At 38.2% G+C, this 25,712-nt stretch overlaps 1 protein-coding gene across 1 annotated transcript in view; it reads left to right on the top strand.

Moving 5' to 3' along the window:
• Positions 1-25,712, top strand: part of INSC (INSC spindle orientation adaptor protein) — a gene marked incomplete at its 3' end in the record, with an annotated part of 99,683 nt that overhangs the window by 55,364 nt on the left and 18,607 nt on the right. Inside the window, exons 7-8 of the mRNA XM_080345212.1 lie at positions 23,638-23,809; positions 25,169-25,347. Coding sequence (XP_080201338.1) covers positions 23,638-23,809; positions 25,169-25,347 — 351 coding nt within the window. The remainder of the gene's footprint in view (positions 1-23,637; positions 23,810-25,168; positions 25,348-25,712) is intronic.

Genomic DNA, 25,712 nt, shown 5'->3' with positions numbered 1-25,712 from the left:
TGATCCAGGCAGCAAAGTGATCCACAAATGACGTTTGAAGGAACGGAAGCCAACACATCAAATGACAGGTGGGTTTTCCCTACCTAATAATAATAATAATAATTATCTATCAAGCAAATTTAATTTTAAGATGAAAGAAGAAGCTTACTCAGCTCCTATACTGAAGGTAGAGATTAATGAGAATCAATGGAAGCATTTAAAAAGAGTGCAGGGAGAGAGCTGTTTTGGACCTCAAATATTCCTCCTGTCCCTGATAGAGGCAGAAAAGAAACTGGAAACATATGGCCTTACAGAAAGACCTATCAGATGAGTTGCTTTCATAATTCTTCTCACTCAGGAAACTGTTGCATTGCATGTCTGCATTTGCATCCATATGTAAACACACATACTGAATGTGCTTACGTAATTCAGCTGTATTGCACTACATAGGGAGGAGAGATAGGAGTAAAAATACTTGCTAAAAGAGACAGACACATTAGAAATTCCCCCCTCACAAAACCTCAGCTGCAATTAGATCTGCCAGTCTAACCGACCCATCCGGCTGCTGACTAGATGACTCAGAATTGTTGATGATTTTTGTGACTCATTGGAAAAGTCCAAAGGGTTTGCTGCTCAGACTCTATTTCTTGTCTGGCTGACCTTTAACCTTGCCTAAAACTGCACTGACTTCAGAATCCTCTGCAGGAGGAAATACATACCCATGTAGATTTGGTTACACAACAAGGATTTAAACATTTTAGAGCCTGATAATTCATTACTAGGGTTATTTTCTCTTCTAAGGCTTCTGTCACATTTACTTTCCTACCAGAATTAACTATGACACTCGAAGTTTCCTAGTGCTCTATGTGCTTTCTTGTACATCTATTCTTGCTTGCATAACATTGCCTTTGAAAATTTTACACACATTTAATTTTGAAGGACTGAACTTTCCAGATGCACATTACTAAAAAGCAAGAGGAGAAAATCCTTTCTTCATTCATCTAACTGCAGCTATGGAACTCCTCACTAGTTTAAAAATACATTTACCTGGTTCGAGGTGCTTCATATTTCTTTTCTTCGGGATATACCAGTTGGAAACAGCTCTGTACGTTCCATCTGTTAGAGCTTTTAACTTGTCCGTAAATTAGTTGATCTCAGTCATAGGTGAGGACAACATGATGGGGGTTACTAGACAAGTAGCTGGCTTACTTTTATCTGGTAATGAATATTGGTCACCTACTGGGGTGAGAATCAGGACTTAAAAGCACTGCAGAAAATTGGTTATTCTCACGAAACCATCTGTATTCTGCATTAGCTTCTCAGCTTGACCACTTCCTTGGGCTTGTTTCTTAGTAGTAGTTCAAACTAGCAAAACACATAAACCTCAGCTTACACCTACCTTAGTCCTTAGCTCTTTTCCAAAACCACATTTGTAATTTTTGTAGTTCATTCTCACAAGTGTTACTGCCCTTCCCTGGGTTCAACACAGGGTTAACAGGCCTCATGCAACACAGCACTCATCAGGGTTCACACTTGCTTAGGCAGTGAAGCTGTAAGAGACCTGCTGTGACACAGGGTTTGGAGCAGGTGAAAGGCAAGAATCTTTTCTAGCTGCAGACACTAAGGAGCTTTTCCAAATTGGGTCCCAGCAGTAGTGTGCAACCTCTCTATGTGGTTACTGAGAAGGAAATTCAGAAATTTGTGTTTTGTGAAATCTCATTTTATATGGCTCGAGTTGTCTGTATTTTTTGTTTGTTTTCACCCACTGTTTTCCAAAATTATATTCAGAACATATGGTTGAAAATCCCTTTTCTCTTTTCTCCTCTACAGTATCACTCACTGCAACAAGTTGGGACAATGCTTTACAAAACAGGGGAAAAGTACATACAGGAAACATTTTTATGATAACACCTTTGGCCAGTTCTAGCACTGGCCATTACGACTTAAACTTTTTACCAGTAGATTTGATTGGTTTAAATGAGTGCTTATCAGTTTAACTTTCTCATCCGAACAGCATCTTATAAACTCAAAACTGTCTCAGGGTTTTGTTGTCAGTATTGGTATATTCTGATTCTGTTGCATGGTCCAAATGCTTACTCTTACTGGAGCTGAGTTTGTTTGCAAGAGCTAGAGTCACATAAAAGAAACAGAGGAAATCAAATGCAGTGTAAACTGACTAATTAGATGAAACTTGGTATCCTTCCCTTATGAAATGCATTTTAAGGCATGTGCCCCTAACAAAAATAAAGGAAGTTAATTGTATAAGTTTTTTCTTTTCTCATATATGTTATTAGCTAAGAGCTGCTTTGTGGCTTAGCTGAAGCTCACCCATGATATGTATGAGTCTCCCTGTATTTCTTAAAAAAGTGAAGGTTAAATAATAAGTCATGGCAGGTGATGTAGAGGCATGTGTTTGCATTAGTATAAAGTTTTTTTTACTTAGGTTTGCGTGCAGGAAACCACTTAGATCTGGCACTCTGCCCGATTTACACTAAAACTTTCATGTTTCATAAAGCATCTCCAAAAACATTTAAAGAGCTGTTAGAAAAACAATCTCATCTGTTTAAGATAATCATCCTGGTTTTGAAAAGCTAAACACGTAGCAGCATTGCTTATATATTTGCTCTATCTTCTGTTGTCCATCTCTAAGTTCTCAGACAATAGCTCTTTCACTGACTGTTCCTTCCCTTGCCAGTACTGTCTAGAGCTTTTCCTTTGCAGAGGGCTTTCATTTTGCTCATTTGCCATCCATGGGAATGGATGAACAAGTTTTTGTATGGATCAGGGTGTACTGATATGCAAAATCAGTCTCAGTTTTCAAGAGATACTTTGCTGCATGCCATAGAATGGCAGGCTTCCCCCTCCAGCTTGCAGTTTGGTAGGAAGGTAAAGTCCACAGATTTATCAGGGCTGACATAAACCTAAACTACAGACTTGAGCTAGGTGACTTGTGTTATTCTTTACTTTGGAAGTCATCTGGAGTCCTGAAGATTGTCTCTTAGGCCTTGTTGTGCATAGCTGGTTTTGTTTAACTCTGCTAGCTTTTGGACCTCAGGTAAAAGTTTGATCTGACAAAGCTGATATGACGTCTTGCAGAAGGGATCCCTATGGGACCAGTGGGTGGAATTAAGAAAGCAGAAGTCTTTCTGGTTTTTATAAGAGCTCATCTCTGTCAGTTTGTTCTCACAAAAAAAAAAAAAAAAAAAAGTAGGAAAGCAAAGGTTCCCCAATAACTTGGCTTTACCAAGGACAAGACTTGCCCGACCAACCTAGTGTCCTTCTATGATGGAGTGACCGGATTAGTGGACAAGGGAAGAGCTACTGATGTCGTGTGTCTGGACTTCTGTAAGAGCTCTGACATGATCTCCTAATACTTTAAATCCTGCTGTACTGGGTATGTATGTACTCATGCCCCCTTTATACTTTGTATATAACCTACAGATGACCTTATTTTCCTTTCACTGAGTACAAGGCATTTTATTTGATACAAACTGTTAGTTTCAATCACAAGAAAAAAGTTTTACACTTTTAAGAGACTAACAAAATTAACAAAGCTCCAATATTTGTCTTATTTTCATACATGTTTTACAGTAAGCCACTGTAAGGGGTTTGTTTCATACAGACGTTGTTTCTTAGGGAAACTCCATGTTGATTTGCTACTTCTTGTTCAGGGCCAGTTATCCAGTATTATCCCCTAAAACACAGGCAACTATTAGAAGTGTTTTGTTTTCCTAAATGCTCTATTTAGTTGCAGTAATGACATCATAGAATTTGACAGCAGATTTAACAGATTTCACTGTCAATTTCACTGACAGAAGTTTTAGATCTCCTTGGGTTCACACTCTCTGGATGTGATCTAGGTTTCACAGGATGTACGTAAGGGAAGAACTTGTCTTCCCCTCTAAATCTGCTTTCTGAAGTATTCATGCCAATACTGTCTGATTTTTGAGATCCCGATAAGCTCACTTTTAAACACAGACAAGAAGGCATGAGGACTCTTGCAGAGACATGTAAGTGTGGCATTATGGAGATGCACCAGAAGTTAGAGAAGAACTTTCAGTTGCACCAGCAGGCTTTGAATTACACCCATAATAGAAATAAATGGGTGAAAATGTCATCATAAAGAAATCTGCACATAAATCAAGCTGTTTATGAGAGAAACCAGTGGTAATGGCAGAGTTATTACTAACATAATGCAACATAACCAGTGACCATCACAATCTGTCCATGAATATTGAAATCTATTACTTGCCCAAGGCGATGGCAAGCAGCATGCGGGTTCTCCAGCAAGAACTCACCCCACTGCCATCCCCAGCACATGCTGCTGCCCTGTCTGAATGCTGGAGTTCTCCACATCTGTAAATGGAGCTTGTTTGCACTTTTGTTTGATTTTCTTTACACTCCTTCTAGTGCAAGTACAATTAAAAATGTTATCTTACATGCAATGCAAACACATTAAACATTCAAATAACTTAAGGAGCCACAGGTCACAGTTTTTTTCTTCAGTGTGAGGAGAGCTGTATCTTAATGGCTTTGGTTCTGCAGTTTCTTTGCTGAGCTTCCATGCATGTTTTTGCAGCTGTGTCCTCTGAATGGTGACAAGCACACAGGGTGGGAAACAGCACACACGGAAAAACATGTGCTGTTACAATACCAAGCATGGTGATGGTAAGCATGTAATAGTGGCATTGCTTAGTGATAAACCTATCCATAATAAACCTGTTGAGTATGTTTTTCTTGTACAGTGGCTGCTTGTATGAGTTCTAAGAGGGACTCTCATCCTCCAGATCCAGGCAGATATAAATGAAGAAGAAAAAGAGAAAGGAATATTATTTTCTGAGAAACAAGCATGTCTGTGATGGGCACTGTAAAAATAAACCTAGCTATACTGGCATAATTTACACCATGCTCCTAGCATCAACCTTTGTCGTACTAGTAAAGCAGTTGCTTTTAGCAGATCCCTGACATCCATGAAATCCAAAGAAGAAAATACACTGTTGTCAGGAAGCTTAAATTCATCATACAGGTGTCAATAAATCAGAGAGAGCTGAGAACCCTCCTGTCTATGACAATTCTGATTCTTTCAAAAGCAAACAGGACACAAACCTTGTAATTACCCTGACCTGAGCCAGCCCTTTGTAGAAGAGCTGGCAGAGGGAATGGAGGACATGGAAGATGAGAAGCATCTGTGTAATGAAACTCTGCTATCTGATCTCACCATGGGAAGGGGAGGTAATGATTTAATGCAAAAAAAGGGTAAGGTCACTGGCATCAGTGTAAAGGAGAGGGATCTTCCTCACAGCCAGAGCACTGAGGGGTGCTGCTGTTGTTATAAGGATGATGATCCTGCTGTCATAGCAAGAGAATGCTGGGTTCCATTCTGAGAGCTGCAGCAAAGCAGAAGACTCTACTCAAGAGGATCTGTCTGTGGAGTCAGAAAATGAAAATGCAGCACTGAGGGGGTTGTTCAGCCTGGAGAAGAGAAGGCTCTGGGGAACACTTATTGCCACCTTTCAGTATTTAAAGGGGGCTTCTAAGAAACTTGGTGGAAGACTTTCTAGTAGGGCCTGTAGTGACAGGACAGGGAGTAATGGTTTTAAACTGAAAGAGGGGAGATTTAGGCTGTAACAGGTTGCCTGAAGAGGTGGTAGATGCCACTCCTGGAAACATTTAAGGTAAGGTTGGATGGGGCTTTGAGCAACTGACTCTAGTTGAAGATGTCCCTGCTTACTGCAGGTTGGGAGGACTAGATGACCTTTAAAGGTCCCTTTCTACTCAAACCATTCTATGGTTCTATGATGCTAACTTTTTTTGTAATCTTGCTGAAGGAGAAAGCAACTTCCTGTAGCAGCTGAACTCTCCAAAGGCAGAGCTCTTGATATAGCCTACTTGTTAACTTCAGGGACTGTGAACACTGATATCTTTGTAGACAGGAGATTGTCTTATTAGTTTTACTAGTCCCTACACTGTTGTCCTTAGTTACAATTTAGTGCTAAAAGCACTGTCTCTAGCCCTCAGGACTTTATATCCTTCCTTCCCGCCACTTTATGCATCCATTTTTTATGAGGAAATACGCATCTTCTATGTATATCTTGAATTTTAAAAGGAGTCCTTTCTGAGAGGAGTGGGTGACAGCTTTGATCTGACTAAAGGCAATGCAGAGCTGGATGCTCATGAGGCTGAAGCTGACATCCTATACCACTGGAGACGTTGTCACATGAAGATGTGCAACTAGGGCCATGCAAGATCTGCATGTGATTATATCATCATATGCATGTGATGAAATCATTACCTGGCCAGTCTGTTGTCTGCAAATCTTGATCTATGCTAAGTAGTGCTGCAGTCTGCTGTGTGTAGCTGACAAATAAGTAAAATGAGACAGCAAGGCTGAGGTTGAAGTCTCTGGTAGCCTGACCATTGCTCTGAAGAACTCTGAAGGCAGAACAAGACACTTTTAGAAACTATTTCGGGTGGCTGTGAACAGCCAGTTTCCCTAACCATTGGTGAGGTAGGAAGGAATATACATATTCTAGATTCCTGGAAGTAGGACTGGGCCTTTTTCTTACTGGGAAATTTTTAGATCAGTTGTTGATGGAAAGACAGGGATTTTCCATTTTTGTGATAGCACAAATTGATTTATAATCCTGACCTTCTTCCCACCTATGACGTTTCCTTTACGTCAACACACATATGTCTAATAGCCACATACCCATTTAAAGAGCAGGTAGATAGCTATTTTATCTTGTTGCCATTTTTAGTATGATTCAATAAGTCGGCATAATAGGAGAAACTACGTGGGTGATAGTCATTCCTGCAGAGTTTGCCATGTGTGATGAACAACAGCCTGCGTGCTGAGAGCCCTAGCAGGGCTGTTGTAGTAAAGTGAAAAATGTTGCCTCTGTCTCAATTTTCTTTTGCAAGTACTTCTATTTCCTGCCCTGGGTGAATTTCTTGAACTTAGCATTTTATCTTACGAAATGAATTGCGAACTCTCTTTAGCTACAAACAGCCACTATGAGTTTCTCAGCAGTGCAGGAATGGTCAGACTTCAGGGCATTTGGCTTGTCTATTGCCTCTAGCCCTGTACCACAGACCTGTTTTGCTGCAGGACACTGATTTATCTGGCTGTGAAAAAAATGTGGGTCAGATCAAGATTCAGTCTACTTGCTGTTTGCTTCTGTTCATTTCCCTGATTTGTCATACAGTCTCTTTCTCTCTTCCTTCCATATATTCTTTTCCCTAAAGGAGCCTATACTGTCAGACAACTGCTTACACGTTCTTCTTTTTTGCCCATCTCTGTGACAATACAACTGATGTTGGCAGAATCATGCAAGCCTATGTTTGTAGGAAAATCTGTGTCAGTATGTAGCAGAACTTCAGGAAAGTATTCTGGATTTCTGCTAGAAAAAGGCTAAAATCCTTTCAAAGATCAATGGCTATAGAAATTTCTGTACTTATCAATGCTACCATCTACCAGACAAGACTGTTGAAAAGAGTGAAAGACCAGACACTGAGGTAAGCTTTATAAACAGTGAGACACTGCTTCCCCTGTCTTCATCACCTTGAAACAATTGTGGGTATGTCAGTTCTGCCAAATGAATAGTATAACAAATGATTCTAGTATGGAGGGATAGCATGAAATCTCCTTTTAACAGTCTTTTGTCTGAAAGATTTTCTCACATTTAGTGTAAGCTCTCAAAATCTTCCACTAGGTAAGACTGAAATGAAATCTTGTTATTATTTATTTTTTTAATGGAAGCCCAGGAAAACAAAATAAAACAAAATCCAAGTATAGGGATTCTGTGAAACAGACAGACTAAAGGTTACTACATTGTCTAGCCAGAATTTTTGAAAGTGATCGATGGCATTAAAGTTCAGCATTTTCAGATTCAAGGTTAAGTCACCAAAATGAAATTTGATATTTAGCAAGTTGTGGATATCCACTGGCCATCAAATGGAAATTACATCCATTCCATAAAAATAATACTTAGTTGCAATTAAATTCAAAGGTAGGCTAATAATATATTTTCAGTGTTACTGCCATCCTGATGTGCACACAGTTTACAAACACTCACTAAACGTTGTTATGGTCACCTACAGGTTTGTGTTAAGGTTTTACCCTTGTGGTATTTAAGCTGTCATCAAAGCACTTTAGAGGGAGATGTGGTTATTGTCCCTTCAGAGGTTAAAAAATAAGGTCAAAATAGGATGCTAAGTTGATTATCAGCCAGCACTGCGGAACAAATCCACTCATGGGGCTAAAAGGAACAAAATTAGGGAAGAATCAGAGCACTTCTGCATTTGAGCCTTTTAGCTGTAGTGATCTAGGAGGAATTAAATCCTCCTTGTATTGCTGTCTCGAAAGGAATTATGATATAGCATTTCAAGGACATAAAAATGAGTGTTAAATCTCTGAATATAGTTGGAAAACTTCACGAGAGTGAAGTGCCAGTTGAAAGTCGGTTTTGCAAGTTTGTTGACTCATGCAGCATAATCCACTCATTGCGTTATACAATAGTGGCACCCAGTGGAGGCTGGAATTACAGCGAAGTTTCTGTTGCTGCTGGTAAGGGCTTGTCCAAATGAGTTTAGGACTGTGGACACAGATTAGGGAAGACAGGTCTGTGAGGACCAAAGCTACGTGAACAACTTACGTGTTTTCCTAAATCAAGAACTCTTACCTGTCCACCAGACTTTTAATTTGAAAAGTTCAGGCTATCTGATTTATCTATTCGCAACAACTTCTGGATAGTGTGAGTGCCTATTTTCCTACAGGATAGACCCTCTGCACAAGCTGCATTTGTTCTAAAACCTTAAGCAACGTCTAATATATGAACATCCTGGGGAGCGGAGGGAATATATGCTCTGCTCCTACTGCCTGGAAAGTAGTGCTTGAATAATGACAGTGTCAGCCTCAGAGGTTTGGCGGGAAAGTGAAGAGCAGCATGTGTGCATGGGGGCAAGGGGGAACAGACGGAAAGCCTGGCTCCTGATTCAGTCTGGGCTTAGATGCAATAGTCTCAATAGACTGGAAGGTATGTGAGAGAGGAGTGAGAACAGGAGGAATGCCAGATGTGTGTCATGTAGGTGGGAAAGAAGTCTGTAGGGAGCATATTTTAACATTTTAAATTCAGGCAATGCTAACAGTAGCATCATCAAAAATAAATGGACATTCATAATAATCTGTAAGCAGATCAGCCCCCCAAAATGTAGAGCCCTCAATGTGTTACATTGTGTCTGGAATGTTGGATTTCCCTAAAGTATACATTATTTACTACGATGCTGGTCAATGTCCAGGGGGAATGAGGCTATATGTGTCATCTTCTGGTTATTGTTTTCTCAGCAGAAATGTATTGCAAATACTTGCGGTGAGTAGGGATGTGGGAGTAACTGACTTGCAGTGTCAAAGAGAACAGAAAGAATTACAACAATGTTCCTGTGTACCTCATGCTGTTGAGCTCAGATTTCAATTCCAGGCTGCATGCCTACGTAATGTCTGATATTATCAGAAAAATGTGATTAATGAGGATGATGATCTGAGTTCCTCCAAAATTTTCTTCTTTAACTGGTTTAGCACCATCTGCTCCCATTTTTTTTTTTTTTTTTTAATTATTTATTTTAACTTTTCATTGTAAGTACTGTATGCTTTAACATTTTGGCCAAGCTGGACTTACTTTAGATCTGCAAGGAGAGGCTGAATTCAGGAATTAATTTTCAGGTAACTGTTTTGCAGTCAAGAAAGAGTTTAAGAAAGAGAGAATGACAAGTTGGACCAGTTTATTTGCACACTTTGGAATTGTTTTCATAGGTGCAAAAGTAATTAGGCAGAAGAAGCTGCTTATTAAGTATGTGCTCTGTCACTGTTGCAGTACTGTATTTTGCAAGTGATCCCATTAAGTCATGAGGACTGTGTTGATTATGTTACTATTCAGTGTAAGATATACTCTCGTAATTTGTGGAGAAATGACTGCTTATTTTAATGATAATAGGTAGTATCATTACAATGGCATTTATCCAAACATTATGTGGCAGTCGGTAAGTAGATTATCTTCATTTTATAGCACAGGGTGTGAGAGCAAAATTAAATCACTCAAGTAAGGACTTGCCTCAAAAGTGTGATGTGAACTTCATGGCTGATCCAAATGTGATATTATACTACTGTCTAGGCTGAGGAAGGACTTATAATGAAAGAGAAAGCAAATCAGAGCTGTTGGAATAGGTTTGCAAAATATTTTTTTCTCGATATTTATTTTGTTCTGAGCAAAATTATTGAAAGTCGTAGGACGCTTTTTCATTACTCACTAAAGAATGCTCCTATCTCATCTTGTATTCTGGAAGAAGAACTGGTTTTCAAGTCACAGGATTTCACCTAGCAAATACTTGTGGATGAAGCCACGTGTCTCCTGACTTCCTACTCCTGTTAGAGGAATTTATTGTATGAGTTTAAAGGCTGTAACAAATTACTTTTCCCCTTACTCAGAAGAGGATTTGTGATGAATTGTGCCCCAGGGAACTGGCAGTTTGTGAATTCCCCAGCCCATGGCACTTCTGTGCTGATGTGTCAGATTATGTTGAGAAGCCACCCTGCACCTTTAGTGTACTGGTGTTGCCATCTCAGTTGTATTGCAAGTGATATTGATGTTATACTGAGTAAAAATTCTTTGTGCTGTTCCCCTTCAGTTAATCTTCCCTTCAGGCTCATTTCAACATGAAATAACACAATTACATCTAATTTTTGGCACCGTTTTATCACTACTCTGCTAGAAGGATTTCTGTCTTCTATGAACTTCACAAAATGAAGGATTTGCCACAAAATGTGTGAAGAAGGTAAGGCACCTGGGGCATTGGAGAAGGCATTAGGACAAAGAAGTCCAATTAGTCAGATGAAGACTTTCATCCTGGAAAAAGGGCGGGTGATTGAGACATACTCATGTAATTACAATTGATTTCACTCACAGAAAAAAAAAGAAGACACAAAATATGGCAATTGCTGAAAGCGGTAATGGAAAAGGAAGTAATTTTAATTAGAGATGACACTTACTTTTTTTCTTTCCTTTTCCCTCTTAGTTTTTAAAGAAAGCTATGAGTTCTGACTTCTAATCCTAAAAAGAAGCCAGTCAGGGTAAGCCTATACCAATAAATGGTATTTCAGAGTCACAGGGAAGAGAAAATCACGGAGAGAGAAAGAGGAGAGGATATAAGAATCAAAGACCTTCTCAGTAACATGGATAAAGATTTACAATTGAATTAAGAATGATCAGTTGTTCAAGCTCATTAAAAGATGACTGATTAGACTTTTTTTCTTTTTTTTGAGCAAATGGTTTGTGGTCAACTGTTCTGAATAGAAACATGATTGCGCTTTCCCTTAAAATCCTTCAGGCTTTGGAGTACCTACTGTCTTGTATTTTGCCTTGGCCATTCATCTTGGTTTATAATGACTTTCACATTTTACCTCTGGTTAATGGTGCTTTTTATTAAGACAACCAAGGATCTGGGCCATAAACCTCAATAAAAGCCCAGCCAATATCTCTGTTGCAGCTGGGCCCATAGTCTGTAATGGGTAGCGATGGAGATGACAAAGAGACACCCTGCAGGCTTTGTGCATAAGGAGTGGGAAGCCTTAGCTTTTTACTATGGCAAGGAGCATGTAGAAGGTCATTTGCATCTACTTGGCTGTATTGGTGCCTTTGCTCAGTGATGTGACTAATGAATCTCCGGAGTCCATGGTGAATGGATTTTTTGACCTGAAAATATCTGAGTGGAAATCAACAGTTAATTAGAAGCAAATGTATTGTTTCTAAAATTTCCTGGATGCCTGATAAAAGGTGCTTTACAAAGCAGTTCAAAAAGTGTTTTAGAAAAAGACTTGAAAAAAACCTTTGCATGTTGCTCTGCCAAAGTCTGCACGCTGTTATAAACATACATGTTGTCTTTAGGGGCTGAATCTTAAATGCAAAAATTATACTCTCTGAAATTGTCAACCAGCCATTGCAACTTCCAAGAATGACATAATAGTGCCAGAAAAGAAAAGCAAGGTGGAAACGAATTTAAGATGTGTGTATATTCAAGGGCAAAATCATGTACATATGAATGCTAACCTAGCTGCCTTGGAACTGTGAAGACACATCTAGTAAATTTACTGATAGATCTCACGGTTAAGAAAGTGTCACATTTTTGTGACAAACTTTTGTTGATAGGTTTTCAGGAAGAACTGCTAGAAGTTGTTGAGTGAAAGAATTTAATTAGACTACTCCAACAGTGTTGCTGCTGTCTTTGCTATTGGCAATATGGAAATTATAATGTGGAACAATATGAAATAACTGTTATTGGTATTTGACTTGGGTATTAGGAAAATCATAGTCACAGACCAAAACTCTATGATGCCAACTATAGTATGTGCAGACATATACACACAGAGTCTCTTCAATAAGTGACAATTCTATAAATATTTTGAAAGCAAAAGTCCACTCGTTCAGTATAACAGCTGGTGTTTAGGTTATTAAACAGAACTTCAGCGCAGACACTGTGAACAGATCATCTAGGAGTCTAGGCAGTCCAAGGTTATTCATAACTGTAAAGGCTTCTAGTGAAATTTGGGACAACATGGGGTGTGGAACAATTCTTAGTTCAATGAAGTCCCTGTGGAAAGACTTTCTATTGACGACTCCTAACTTCACAGGGGAATGATAAGACTTCTGTTTGTAAAATTATTAATGTGCCTGAATTGCAAGGCACGTTTCTCACGTTTTGTGTGAAACTAAACCTGTACCATGCTCTTTGTTCATGGAAAGCAAGAGAGACAGTTGTTCTTAGCACATTGGAGACTCAGTCCAAGACACAGTTTTGAATAATCTTTAGTAGAATATCTGTTCCTTTAAGCAAATTATATGTAGAGAGCAAAAGAAAATGTGTAAGAGAACATTTTGCTTGGAGGCTACTAATCTAGTGATAAGCAAGAATAAAATGTGCAGGTTATTTAAAAAAATGATTTGCACTGATTGTTCTCTTTTTCCTCCAGGATCCTTGTTGGCTTTGAATTTGGCATACTTCATTTATATTGTGTTTTGTTTTGTATGGCTTACCTTCTTCATCAGACATTAGTCAAAGTAAATTTCAGAAATACACTGAGTTCATCTCTGGTAAAAAGTCGTGGGAGTGATATAACCCAGACTTTGTACTGGCTTTTCCCCAGCAGTCGCTATCATTGCTTACAGTGCCAGCTCAATTGTGTTGCGACACTTTCTCAAGAAGAATAAGACCAGGGCTCTACCTGCTGCCCAATGGAGCTGGAGAGGTGGCTGAAGGAGCTTCTATCCTAATATAGATAGAAACATGTTCACAGATATTGTTTCCTTTCATTCTTTGTCAGCTATAGAGCTGAAATAATGCAAAAATTTTAATATTTTTGTTTTGTTTTAATATTTTTATATGTTTTAATAATTTGTTTTGTTTTGTTTTAATATTTTACTTGCAATCTGAATTATTCTAAAATAGATGCCTAAGCAAATAACATTTATTCTGTTCGTTAGTGCTGTTAGAAAGGGAGAGTGTATTGCAAACAAGTCTCAGGAGAGAATCCAGTTAGCCACTATTTTATTCTAGCATCTATCAAGGTGCTGTCCCTTGAAACAGCATTTTCTTTTCCCCAGATTATTTGATCTTTAACAGAATTTGAACCTTTTATACAAGTTTGGTAAACTTTGATCTAAAATTATGTTCTTTGTTCATAAGGGTACTGTAGTTCTGATTTCTAAGTGATGTGTTTATACCCATTTTCTAATTGTCATGCTTTTCTAGTACTTCTTCTAGATGTCCCATGGCTTATCTGTGCTTCACTCTGAAAAAAAAAGTGAACAGATCCTAATCCTGGGAGCCTGTCCTGGAGCCAGGGGAAGCTCTGTACTGTTCTGTGGAGAGCTGCAGTGGCTCTTCTTGTACTATTTATGGACTGGCAGGTGGCAGAATCAACCACAGAATCACAGAACGTTGGAGGTTGTAATGGACCTTGACAGATCAACTAGTCCAATCTCCCATGTAAAATTTCTTGCTCAGACTTGGGCTTTACATATTTGGAGGATTAGGTTGGTTTGGAATATGGAATGAGAGTTTTTAGTGCTTATGTGAAATGAACCTTGAGTATTATTGGCAAATTCTAATACTTAGTACTTGCTATTGGAATTGTTAGGTTCCTTCTGTCATGGCATCTCTTGTGAGTATTATTTTGAGTGAACCAACTGGCTCATAGATTAGAGACAGTATTAGAAAAACAAGCAGTGAGTGGGTGACAGAAGCAGAACAGTATTTGGGACTTTCCTCAACAACATGCTTGTTTTCCCAGATTTGTGTAACTTCTTTGCTAAAATATGGCAAGTTGAGGTTTTATCTTTGTCATAACATAATGCTTACACATTTCTTGATCTAAAATAACCAGAAAAGGTCTTTGGCAGTTGAAGCTGGAACTTGCTCACTAGGTAACTTCATTTTCAGTGAGTACTGACATGATTTTCTGATGTGAGATCAGTTTATGATCACAAGCCTGACTTGCCAACTATGATTTTGAATGCACATTGGGAGTGCCTCTGTATCAAAGTGCTATGTTGTAGCTACCTTTGCTTGCTGAAAAAAAATCTCTATTGAAAGTGTAACCAAATATATGGTTTTGTTCCTACTTCAATGTAGAGTTCAGACACTAGCTCAACTTTAAATATCTATGTTTGCTATCCTCAATAAGGATGCTTATTTCTGTTAAGACCTGGCAAAGAAGCAAACAATATTGAGTAGAAGAAAAATAAAAAGTCAGCTTGTAAATATACCCCATTTTGTCAGCCTTTTAGCATTGTCCTTATTTATTCTCATATAGAATCAATGTAGCAACTGTATTTGACCAAAGAGTGCTACTGGGAGGCGTTAATGGAGAGAAAAACCTCTGAGATCACTTTACCTGATGGCTCATAGTAGACCTCTGACTGCTCATAAAGATTCCATGAAAACATCTGATCTTAAACTTGAATTTCTTATGCTTAAAGCAGTTTTGAAATTATTTTATTGCCACTTCAGTCATAGAAATAAATCAATATTTGTAGGAGACACTAGGAGATTTTCCTAACTGTCAGGAGAGGAATCTTAGGACCAAATAGCTTAAGTCTGCTGCAGCCAGTAAAGTTACATCAGTTTTCACCAGATGAAAAGTGCTACATTTCTACTTTTTTTTGAAATTCTTGTTTGAATAAGGGTAGCAATTTCCTCTGTTGTTATTACAACATGAATGGACTCTTATTGAGTTGCTCACTAAAAGTTTTATAGCTAAAGTGCTGTGAGTGTTTTCGTTATAAATGGCTATCATAAAGCTGTATAACTTGCTTGTAAAAATTCTCTGCCAATAAAAATCTGGCACATACAAGGTCAGCTCTGGAGCTAATTTATTTAAATTAATTTATTAAAATAATTGAGCAGCCATTGTGAAGTAATGTATGTAGCAAACAATTCTTTTAACGCTTGGTGCCTCATAGCATTTTTCATATAAGCAACAAAAAGTTTTAGAAAGAACAACATGGGTCAAACACTGCACCACTTTTGGCAATTATGTGAATTTAGACATAAAAATATTTTTCTGGACAAGTCGCTGAATATATTTAATATATTCTATTGGATAAATATCCTACTGTTAAGGTGCATTTAATTAGTTTGCATGTGATTCAAATACAGTAGAAGTCTTGCCTTTCAGAGTCTCTGGATACTTTTTAGGCTAAACTGACTGACACCATTGAAATGAGAAATATTTGCAGGAAAATTGTTTGTCTAAGGTTCTGTTTCTGAATTCATTTGCAGAATCTCATATTTAAAGTAATAATTAAAAAAGCGACATCCTGTGCTATTTCCATTGCTCATTCACTCTCTGCCTTTCTGATGTAACTCTCTACTTTCCTGCTGTGGTGTTTTCATTGTCCTGCTTTGAACACAGGGTAGGGTTATGTTTGTTTCTAACTTCATGGTATAATGACCTGCTCAAGAATTTGAATCTGAGGAGAGGAGAAGTTGTATGTGAAATTACATTAATAATTAATAATAATATGTCCATGTATTGACTCTTTAGCATAATCATGTTAAGGTTAGAAAGTATTGACTTAAATACATCCAGAATTCTAGCAGGAAGATTATAATAATACGTTACCTGAGAGAAGAAAGACACTATGAGGTGTTAGATTAGCGGCTATATGACAGATTCTCTGGCTGTGACCTCCATGCTCTTTTTGGTTAGAGACACTTTCTCATTATTGTAATAGATGAAGAGGGTCCTCTACAAATGTGGCATGCATGGGATTTTTTTTTTCTCATGAAGAGGTACACTAACAGACACTTCTTGAAAATAAAATACATGGTGTCACACCCAAACCTAAATGATACGAAGTAATGAAACATGTTGAAAGAGTGTTCTTGTTTTAAAGTGCCAGACACCAGGTGTTTGAGAATATGCCCTCATGCAATTAAGTGTCTGTGACATTATTTATTTAAAACTAGATGATTGGAGCATGCTCTTTTCAGTAAGCACATCTCATTTTCTGGAGTGCCCTGCTATGTATAACCCTGGAGCCCCTTTTTGTTTATAGGGATAGCTGAGGTGTTTGTTCGTTTGTTTTCTCAGACTAGGATCCTCAAGGGTAAATAAAAATGAGGGCTATGTGAAAACTGCTAATGTGAAAACTATTAATGTATGGTCTTTCCCTAACTCAGACTTCAGGTCCCAGTATCTTGTTCAGCATTGTTATATAACACATGACACTTCCTCTAATTTTTTTGCCAAGTCCTTTTTGTGTCTGTGTGGCTTCATTTTAATGGAATTCAGATCCCAAAGTACAATATATAAAGCCTCATCCATTATTTAAAATAAATAAGCATATACTTTCTGTAATTTGTAATACATACATCAAGAAAATCCTACAAATAGGAATAGATTCCTGTAACTTAAAAACAAGCTAGTATGTCCAGCCCTCCAAAATGTAGGGCAGATGAATCTGAGAAACCTTTCGCTTCTTCCTATGTCACATAACTTGAAGAAATTAATCTGTATCTATCTTCTGTGAACACAAATAGTCCTCCCATATTCTTATATGCTCCTGAGACTACAGATTACACATTATTTTGGTTGTCTCTTAACTGTGACAGAGCAGGAAAAAGAGAATGTAACAAATGTTGAGTTCAAAGGCCATTGCAAACATCTTTCTTTATATATATATATATATATATATTTTTTTTTTTTTCTCAAGCCACCATACTCATTTGTGTTCAGTAGTTTTCCTCCTGTTTTGTCAAGACATCCTAATTCTATAAACACCAACGATGGTTGAGTAGAAGGATCTGTACTACAGATGACTTCTACATAACTGCAAGTGAATTCCTTTGCAGTCTCTTCTTCTGCCCTTTGAAGTCACTGCTATCATGTAGAATTGGAGGCATGAGAAAAGTAGATCAGAAAAGCCGAATGTATCCTTGGGTGGTTCACCTATGTTTGTAGAGGGTAGTTTGAAGCAATGTAAGATGTGATTTAGGGAGTAGGAACATGTGAGTTGCTTGGCTAATAGCACCACAGTTCCTGGTTTCTTATATCAATTACAGAAATAATACTTTAAAAGACTGTTTTATCTTTCATTTCAGTCCTCAAAATTGAGGGAGTTCAAAGCCAGCTATTCCTTATCCTTGAAGTGAAGACAAGAAGTCCGGATGTTGATCTTATTGATTTTGTCCATCCTTTCTGTAAAATGATGTATTCTCTATTATCTCTTTGCAAACAGTTGTAGTTTTTATCTGCAACAAGCTTAGAGCACCTCTGAGTGCCAAAGAACATGCACTGTGAGGTGACTGTTAGGCTGCTTTCTCCAGGTTTTGCAGGGAGAAAAGACTTACATACTATTTATCCTTTCACTCCCAGTCAGCCCAGAATAAGGAAGTTGTTATTTCATCTTGCTCTGCAGTTTGTTTCTTCCTGCAGCATTGCTGCAAGGTGGTTACCTGGGCATTGTCACAATGCATCCTTCAAGTTAATGCAGCCAACTCTCTCCTTTTTTTTTGAGAGAGAGAGATTGAGATACTTTTGTTTCACACCATATAACAGTATTCCCCATATAGATCAGATCATCTTAACATTGCCCCTTGATGGCTGAACATGGGAAGAATGAATACCTCTTCCTTAAGTTGACCACATTATGAAGGAGGGAAGTTTAAAAGGGAAGCTTTAGTTGAAGTTGCCATGAACCAAAACAGGCACTCATAGCCAATTTAGATACAAAGCTAAGGTTATTGCCAGCAGTTTTTAAAGCTACTGAGATGGCAACCTTTCAAGCTTTATTCAGCCCCACACTTTCTGTAGAGTATATAATATGGCTTATAAATTAGGTCCCATGGTCACTTGCACAGCAGGAGTTACAAAAATCATTGGAGTTTTGTTCACTGGTCACTGCTGCTGCCATGGAATTGCTGCAGTAGCTTTGATTACTTGGAATAGTATTTGTGGACATTTTAATTGCATCACTCTATTAATATATCATCTCACTTCAAAAATAGCTGACCAAATCTTAATCTAGTATAAGTCAGCACAGTTGTCAGTTAGTGAAGCTAAGGCAGTTTTTATCTGCAGAGCACTTGGCAGGGCAACTGTTCAAATATGAAAGATCATTTTGTGTGAGGTAGAACACTTTTGTCCTTTTCTCTTCCTGTCTTTCAACACAGAAATTCTACAAGACTTGTAGGCCTTCTACAAGTGCAGAATAAGTTAGAGAAATTGACATCAGATATACCTCAGCCTTGAATGATAAGGAATTCATTTAATGAGTAACAAGTCATCAAAATAACAGCATAGGGATTCTGCTAGATGACATTTTCAATGGAGCTGCAGAATAGTGAAGTCACTCCATGGTTCACGTGATGGTCTGGCAAGTGAAAAAGATTGTGGTCAAAGAATGCTGAGCAGGATTCAAAATTTTCTGGACAGGATAATCCCTCCCTCCCTTCCTTCATTCCCTCCTTCCTTCCTTCCTCCATAAATTTTAATGTGTTTGGGTTTTTATCCAGCTATGCAGTTTCTATTTAGTCTGATAATGTTCATGTCTTCACCTATATAGTTAACCTGTCCTTGCTTTGAGTTTGAGGTGCTAATACACAGCATGTGTGAAAGTATAAACCAACCACAACTCTGATCTGTCAGTTCTTGACTGTTTGATGCAGCCTCTGCATTTGAAATGCTGCTCTACCCTCCTGGGAAGGCTGAAACAATGTTTAAGATGTTTGTGATTTTCTTTCCGTATTTGCTGTCTTATATCTGGATCTCAACATCTACTTTCCATTCTTCCTTTAAAACTGCTTTGGAATCTGCTGGTGCTGCCTACCAGAAGCACCCAGTTGTAGGCTGATAATGTTATCCATAGGATATTAGCTGATAGCCTGTAAGGCTTTCCAGTCTCAGCAAGATGACTTGGGAGATCAATTTAGAGAATAAAAAGGCAAAACAAACACACCACCACCACACCTTTGAGAAAGTATACCAATACACAGCGATCATCAGATTGTTAAGAATGGACAAACAGGAATGTTGGAGAAAGTCACAGCAGGAGAAAAGGCTTTCAGCAACATTTTATACAAATGAAGACAGTCATTATTCAAAAGAAGGCAATTGGTTTTGGCTCCCAGAGTGACATGGAAAGCCTGTCTTGAACTTCCTTCTGGAAAGTAGAGAGTTAAGATTGTTGTTGTGTATAATATTTCAAATCATGATGCTGTTAATGCAATTAATCCCAAGTTCTGTATTGGTATCTTTAACAGATGCCTAGCTTTATTTAATATTTTTCTGAGGAATCAGTATGCTGAAGAAAGAAGAGGTCTGCCCCAGAACTCATTCATTCCTGTTGCAGAGAAAAGGAATTATTTTCTTCCAGAAGACTTAATATATGCAGTAAAGTGGTCACGTATTTATTTTGTCACTTTGATTAAGTTTCCGTAACAGGGGTATGCTCACAAGGATGTAAGGTCTTGGCATTTTTCCAGTTATCAATATTGAAATATTAGTGATCAAGCATTTACTGAACGCCATTCCTCAAATGCAGGGTTGCCACAGCATCTTGTTGCATTCATAGAATTCATTTGTTTGCATTATCTGGCTAACTGGTTCTTTTGTATTGCCAAGGTGATGAACAGATTTGACATTTAGCTGATTACTTCACCAAAATTAAACAGAAAACAGGGCAGCCATCCAAAGTTCCTTTCAGTGTGAAAGCTAATTATAAAAATGCTTTGAGCAGCAATTTCTTTTTGGATGTTAAAGTGCTTTTATTAGATTGTTCCCCTGTCATTTTAAAATTTATTGCTAGACACTTATAAATGGGGTTGCTTGCAGGAGTAGAATTATTTTATTTTCTATGTTTAAGATGGGAGACAAAAGTGTACAGAGAAAATTTTAGGCTGAATTTGTTAGTATTTTCCATGATTCTGAATAGAAAGGAGAAAAAACAACTGGTGCTGGCTTTCATGGACCCAAAATATGTATCCTATCTGAATGCTGAATAAACACATGAATCCACTTCTATTTACATTTCAGCAACTCCCAATCTCCAAAAACAATTACTTAGCAAATAAAAAAATCAAATATGTAATTTAATAGTTGAGTACAGCCCTTTTATTGTTAGAGACTTGTATTTTAGCGTGTGGATATAAACAATCAGTGGTGATGGAAAAATCTAACCATGTGCCTGCACCTGTTTTTCATAAGCCATTACTTGTCTGAAATAGGATAAAACTACTCTAAAGTCATTTTGTCGAGGTCATTTAATAAGAGTTGACCAAGTGAATTTTAAGCAGCATATTTAGAGCCAAAGAGTACTGTATCCTGTTAAGAGATCTTAGGAGAAGTTTCTTGTTAAGTATTTTCTGAACGCGTTGGAATGTATTTAACTTTTTATACTGACTGTTGCTATTAGCATCCTTTGGATGCAAGACAAGGTGTGATCTGGGGAGGTTTCAAGGTGATGAAGTTGGAGGGTTTTGCATATGATATTGTCTAGCACACTTTTGCTACTAAATCATCTTGTGAGGATATATATTAATTCTTGACACTGAGATCTATTAATATACCTTGAAGCCAAGTGAATTATGTGAATCTGCTGTTTCAAGCTGTAGAATTCTGCCATAACTAGGAGGAAATATTTTGCTGTAGGTAGATTAATGTTGAAAGCTTGTCAAGAAAAAGTTTAATGTTGAAAATTTATTCTTCGTCTTCTTGCCAGTACTTGATCTCCTATACTAGATCCCATTTGTAATCTGAGGAAAAATAGGGATATAATTTCTTTTGTATTTATCTGTGTTATTAGAATTCCAATGATATAGTCTGTTGCCTATTAAAAAGTGCATCTCAATGAATGATCTTCCAGAGGGTAATTTTTGCTCCCATCAATCTGAGAGCTTTTCTTGTAAAATAGAGTAACTGTCAATGCTTATCAAATAATTTAATTCATGCTTATTATGGGATAGGTAATTAAGATAACTCAACAATCTGTATTAATAAATAACAAAAATGTGAATATTAGATTTGCTAAATACCTTTTGTGAATATAATGGATAGGACCTACTGTGCATGTTCTGAGGAAGCTCTGAGTAGACAGATAACAAGGTCTGAACAACAGACCTAAGACAGCATCTTGGTAAGTGTACAACACAAATGAGGGTTTGTTTTTTTGACTGTTAAAGTATATTTCAGTGCTAAACCTTCATAAATCCTCTTTATGTTTATGAAGTGTCCAAGCAACATATAAAGCAATTGACCTCATACTTTTTCAGAACCTCAGATAAATAAATAAGGCCGGTTTTTAAAACAGTTAACTTGGTGAAATTTATAAAAGTTCTCATCATTTGTAAACCACCCCTATAGTTCAGTAGTTTCACTTATACAAAGACTTTAATTAGTGGATCTACGTAGATTTGACACAAACGTATCGATAATTAATTACATCCATCTTCATGCTCTCTACCCTCTAAACACATCTACCTACCTGCTTAACAACATGATGAATCACAGTATCACAGTATATTTGGGATTGGAAGGGACCTCAAAAGATCATCTAGTCCAATTGCCCTGCTGGAGCAGGAACGCCTGGGTGAGGTCGCACAGGAACATGTCCAGGCAGATTTTGAATGTCTCCAGTGAAGGAGACTCCACAACCCCTCTGGGCAGCCTGTTCCAGTGTCTGTCACCCTCACTGAGAAGAAGTTTTTTCTCAAATTTAAGTGGAACCTCTTGTGTTCCAGCTTGATCCCATTACCCCTTGTCCTATCACTGAGGACTAGCTCTGTCCTCGTGGCACTCACCCTTTATATATTTATAAGCATTAATAAGGTCACCCCTCAGTCTCCTCTTCTCCAAACTAAAGAGATTCAGCTCCCTCAGTCTTTCTTCATAAGGGAGGTGCTCCACTCTCTTAATCATCTTTGTTGCCCTATGCTGGACCCTCTCCAGCAGTTTCCTGTCCTTCTTGAAGTGAGGGGCCCAGAACTGAACACAATATTCCAGATGTGGTCTCACCAGGGTGGAGCAGAGGGGAAGGAGAACCTCTCTCGATCTACTAACCACCCCCCTTGTAATACACCCCAGGATGCCATTGGCCTTCCTGGCCACAAGGGCACAGTGCTGGCTCATGGTCATCCTGTTGTCCACCAGGACCCCCAGGTCTCTTTCCCCTACACTGCTCTCTAATATGTAATTTCCCAGCCTACACTGGAACCTGAATAATTCTGTGTTTTGTTAAACAGGGGTGAAACATAGTCCTGTTAATATGAAAGTTCACAGATTATGTCCTTGTCTACAGAGAACCTTCCTTTGCTGGTTTGGTTATTAACAGATGTTCTGTTGCTGCAGTTCATGCCATCCCACTGGCTGTGCTCTCTTGCAGTCTTGCCTTGTGTCAATGGATCTCCTTTAATCCGGAGCAAGGTGTGCTTCTATGATATATCTACCTAAACTGTAAGAAATGGGATTAGAACACTTCAGATACTCTAAAGCATAAACCTATGTACATTTTACTAAATTTCTGTTTCTCTTCCAAGTAAGCAAGGAATATACAGACTAGTTTTAATGTGAGAGCTGTGCAAGCTTATCAGGTGCAGTTTGGCCAGAGGTGCTCCTTAATAGTATCTTTTGATCCTGCGTTGGCTTTGCGACAAATTCAGAAAAAACATGGCAAAAAAAAAAATATCTGTAAAGAACTTACTGCACACCCAGGCTCAGATCTCACAGTGGGACACACTCAGATAAGTGCTTAAATGAGGCTGTGGCATAGTAGCAGTGAGCATTTAATTCTCAGAGCTTATTTTTGGACTGATGTTTCACTTGAGATGTCTGTCAGAAAACACTTGTTTGTTTGACTAAAATCAATTGAGCAGAAACATTAAAGGAGAAAGAAATGCAAGACTTCGGGCTGGTCGTCAAACTTTTACACTGAATTCATTTGTATTTGCTAAATTGAAACTTCTTGTGTCATAAATGCCACCAAGTTTAACTCGTTTTTGAAAATCAACCGAGCAGTTTAGCCACAGCCAAGAAAAGAGAACTGTAAACCCATCTTCAGTTGCAAAAGTATTTCCTGGAGTATTTCCAACTTATACCTATTGTTTTTTCCGTAGGTTGATGGGATACTGTGCCTGGCCGACATTCTTACTGATAACACCCATTCTGAAGCTACTCATGCAGAAGCAGCGGCAGTAATTGCACAGATCACATCTCCACATCTCACATTCACTCAGCACCTGAGCAGCTTTCTGGAAAATATGGAAGAAATTGTAACAGCACTTGTCAGTAAGTTCTTTATGGGATTTCTGAGTTTTTCCATTTAAAATAATAGATTGGCACAGGACTCTGTTTCATTAGAAATATTCCCTAAACAATGTTTGCCAATCTTTCCTTAACAGGTAAAAGAACTCAGGCATTTTAAATTCAGAGTCAGGGCATTCTGCAATTACACAATATTTTTTGTTCCAGTCCAGAGTAGTTTCTATTAGTTGCTAACTTTTATGCCTGTTGAATTTTCTAAACTTGCTAGAACTCAAGCTCACTACTACATCTACATTTGTATGATACTTCAGAGGGAAAGTACAGTATTATATAATCTGTGGGCATTGTCACAAGAAAAGAAAAGATCTGTCTTGTCTAGGCGTCTGATCCATGGTAATATGAGGCAAAGGTAACAAGATTTTCCTTAACCTGGGCCAGTGAGGACACTTCAGAAAAATAAGATCATATTTCTCATGACTTTCTGAAGAGAGGTATGTCTTATTTCTGCCATTGTGCTCCAACCCTCTCAAATACTAGAAGCATTCTCTTCCTCTCTCTGATCTGGAAATTCAGAGTTTGACAGAGCTTCATGTCAGAAAGCACAATTTGGGTTACCTAGTTTGATTTCTCATGTATGATAGATCAATAAATCTGGATATTTCTATCCTGACCCCAATGGCTACATTTAAACTACAGCACTTTGATTTTCACAACGTAGTAGTGCCAGTGCTTGAGGATTCTGCAGTGGCTGGGAATTATCTGGGGTGTATTTAGGCATTCTTTCATGTGTCCAAACAGAAATAGTGCTGAAGATATCAAGGAAACAATTGACCAGGCCAGAAACAAACATTGAAGGCTTGGCCCTGAACCTGCCCTGGATTCCAGTGGGTGGGATTAACTTGTGCTGAGATAAGTTCTGTTGTAGCTGGACTCCTAGAGGCATCTGACCTGACTTAAGGTGATTTTCCAGGTTATTACAGTGTACCACAGTCAAGGGACAATCTAAACAACCTATCCAGAAGATATTAGTAGGTGTAACATTTCCCTGATTATCACTGTTCCACGGGAATTTTAGTAGTATATACTCAAGAAATCTGAGCATTAAAATCAGAACATGTAAAATGTTGGAAATGCCCTTTCAGTAATCACATACCGATTTCCTTGTGATACTTACAACTCAGTAACTGAATTACTATAATATATTTAATTTTTAAACCATGCTGAAATCCAATTGCCAGATCATTCACATCTTAGTTAAAATACATGTATGCAAGAAATGTAAAGGGAGCTGTGTCTTCAGCACTTCTTCAGCTTTGAAACACCTAACTATATTTTTTGTAATAAAGGAATTACTTTTGTTCAACTTATTTTCTGCATTCTTAGAACTGTGCCAAGAAGCCTCATCTGGTGAAGTTTTCCTGCTGGCTTCAGCAGCTCTTGCCAACATTACTTTCTTTGATACCATGGCTTGTGAAATATTACTCCAGTTAAATGCAATGAAGATTCTTCTAGCAGCATGTTCAGACAAACACATAGTGGATACACCATATTCCCGAGATCAGGTGAGTGGTTTCTCAGCAAGATGTTGTCTCAACACATTTGAGTAAAAGTCAACAGGTTTCAGATCTACGTCTGTATTACAGTATCACAGTACGTTTGGGATTGGAAGGGACCTCAAAAGATCATCTAGTCCAATCCCTCTGCTGGAGCAGGAATGCCTGGGTGAGGTCGCACAGGAACATGTCCAGGTGGGTTTTGAATGTCTCCAGAGAAGGAGACTCCACAACCTCCTTGGGCAGCCTGTTCCAGTGTCTGTCACCCTCACTGAGAAGAAGATTTTTCTCAAATTTAATTGGAACCTCTTGTGTTCCAGCTTGATCCCATTACCCCTTGTCCTATCATTGTTTGCCACCGAGAAGAGCCTGGC

Source organism: Nesoenas mayeri, assembly GCF_963082525.1.
Source record: "Nesoenas mayeri genome assembly, chromosome: 5".
In the NCBI taxonomy this organism is placed as follows: domain Eukaryota; kingdom Metazoa; phylum Chordata; class Aves; order Columbiformes; family Columbidae; genus Nesoenas; species Nesoenas mayeri.
The sequence above is the reverse complement of the archived record's forward strand: the minus strand, read 5'-3'. Positions and strand labels throughout refer to the sequence as shown.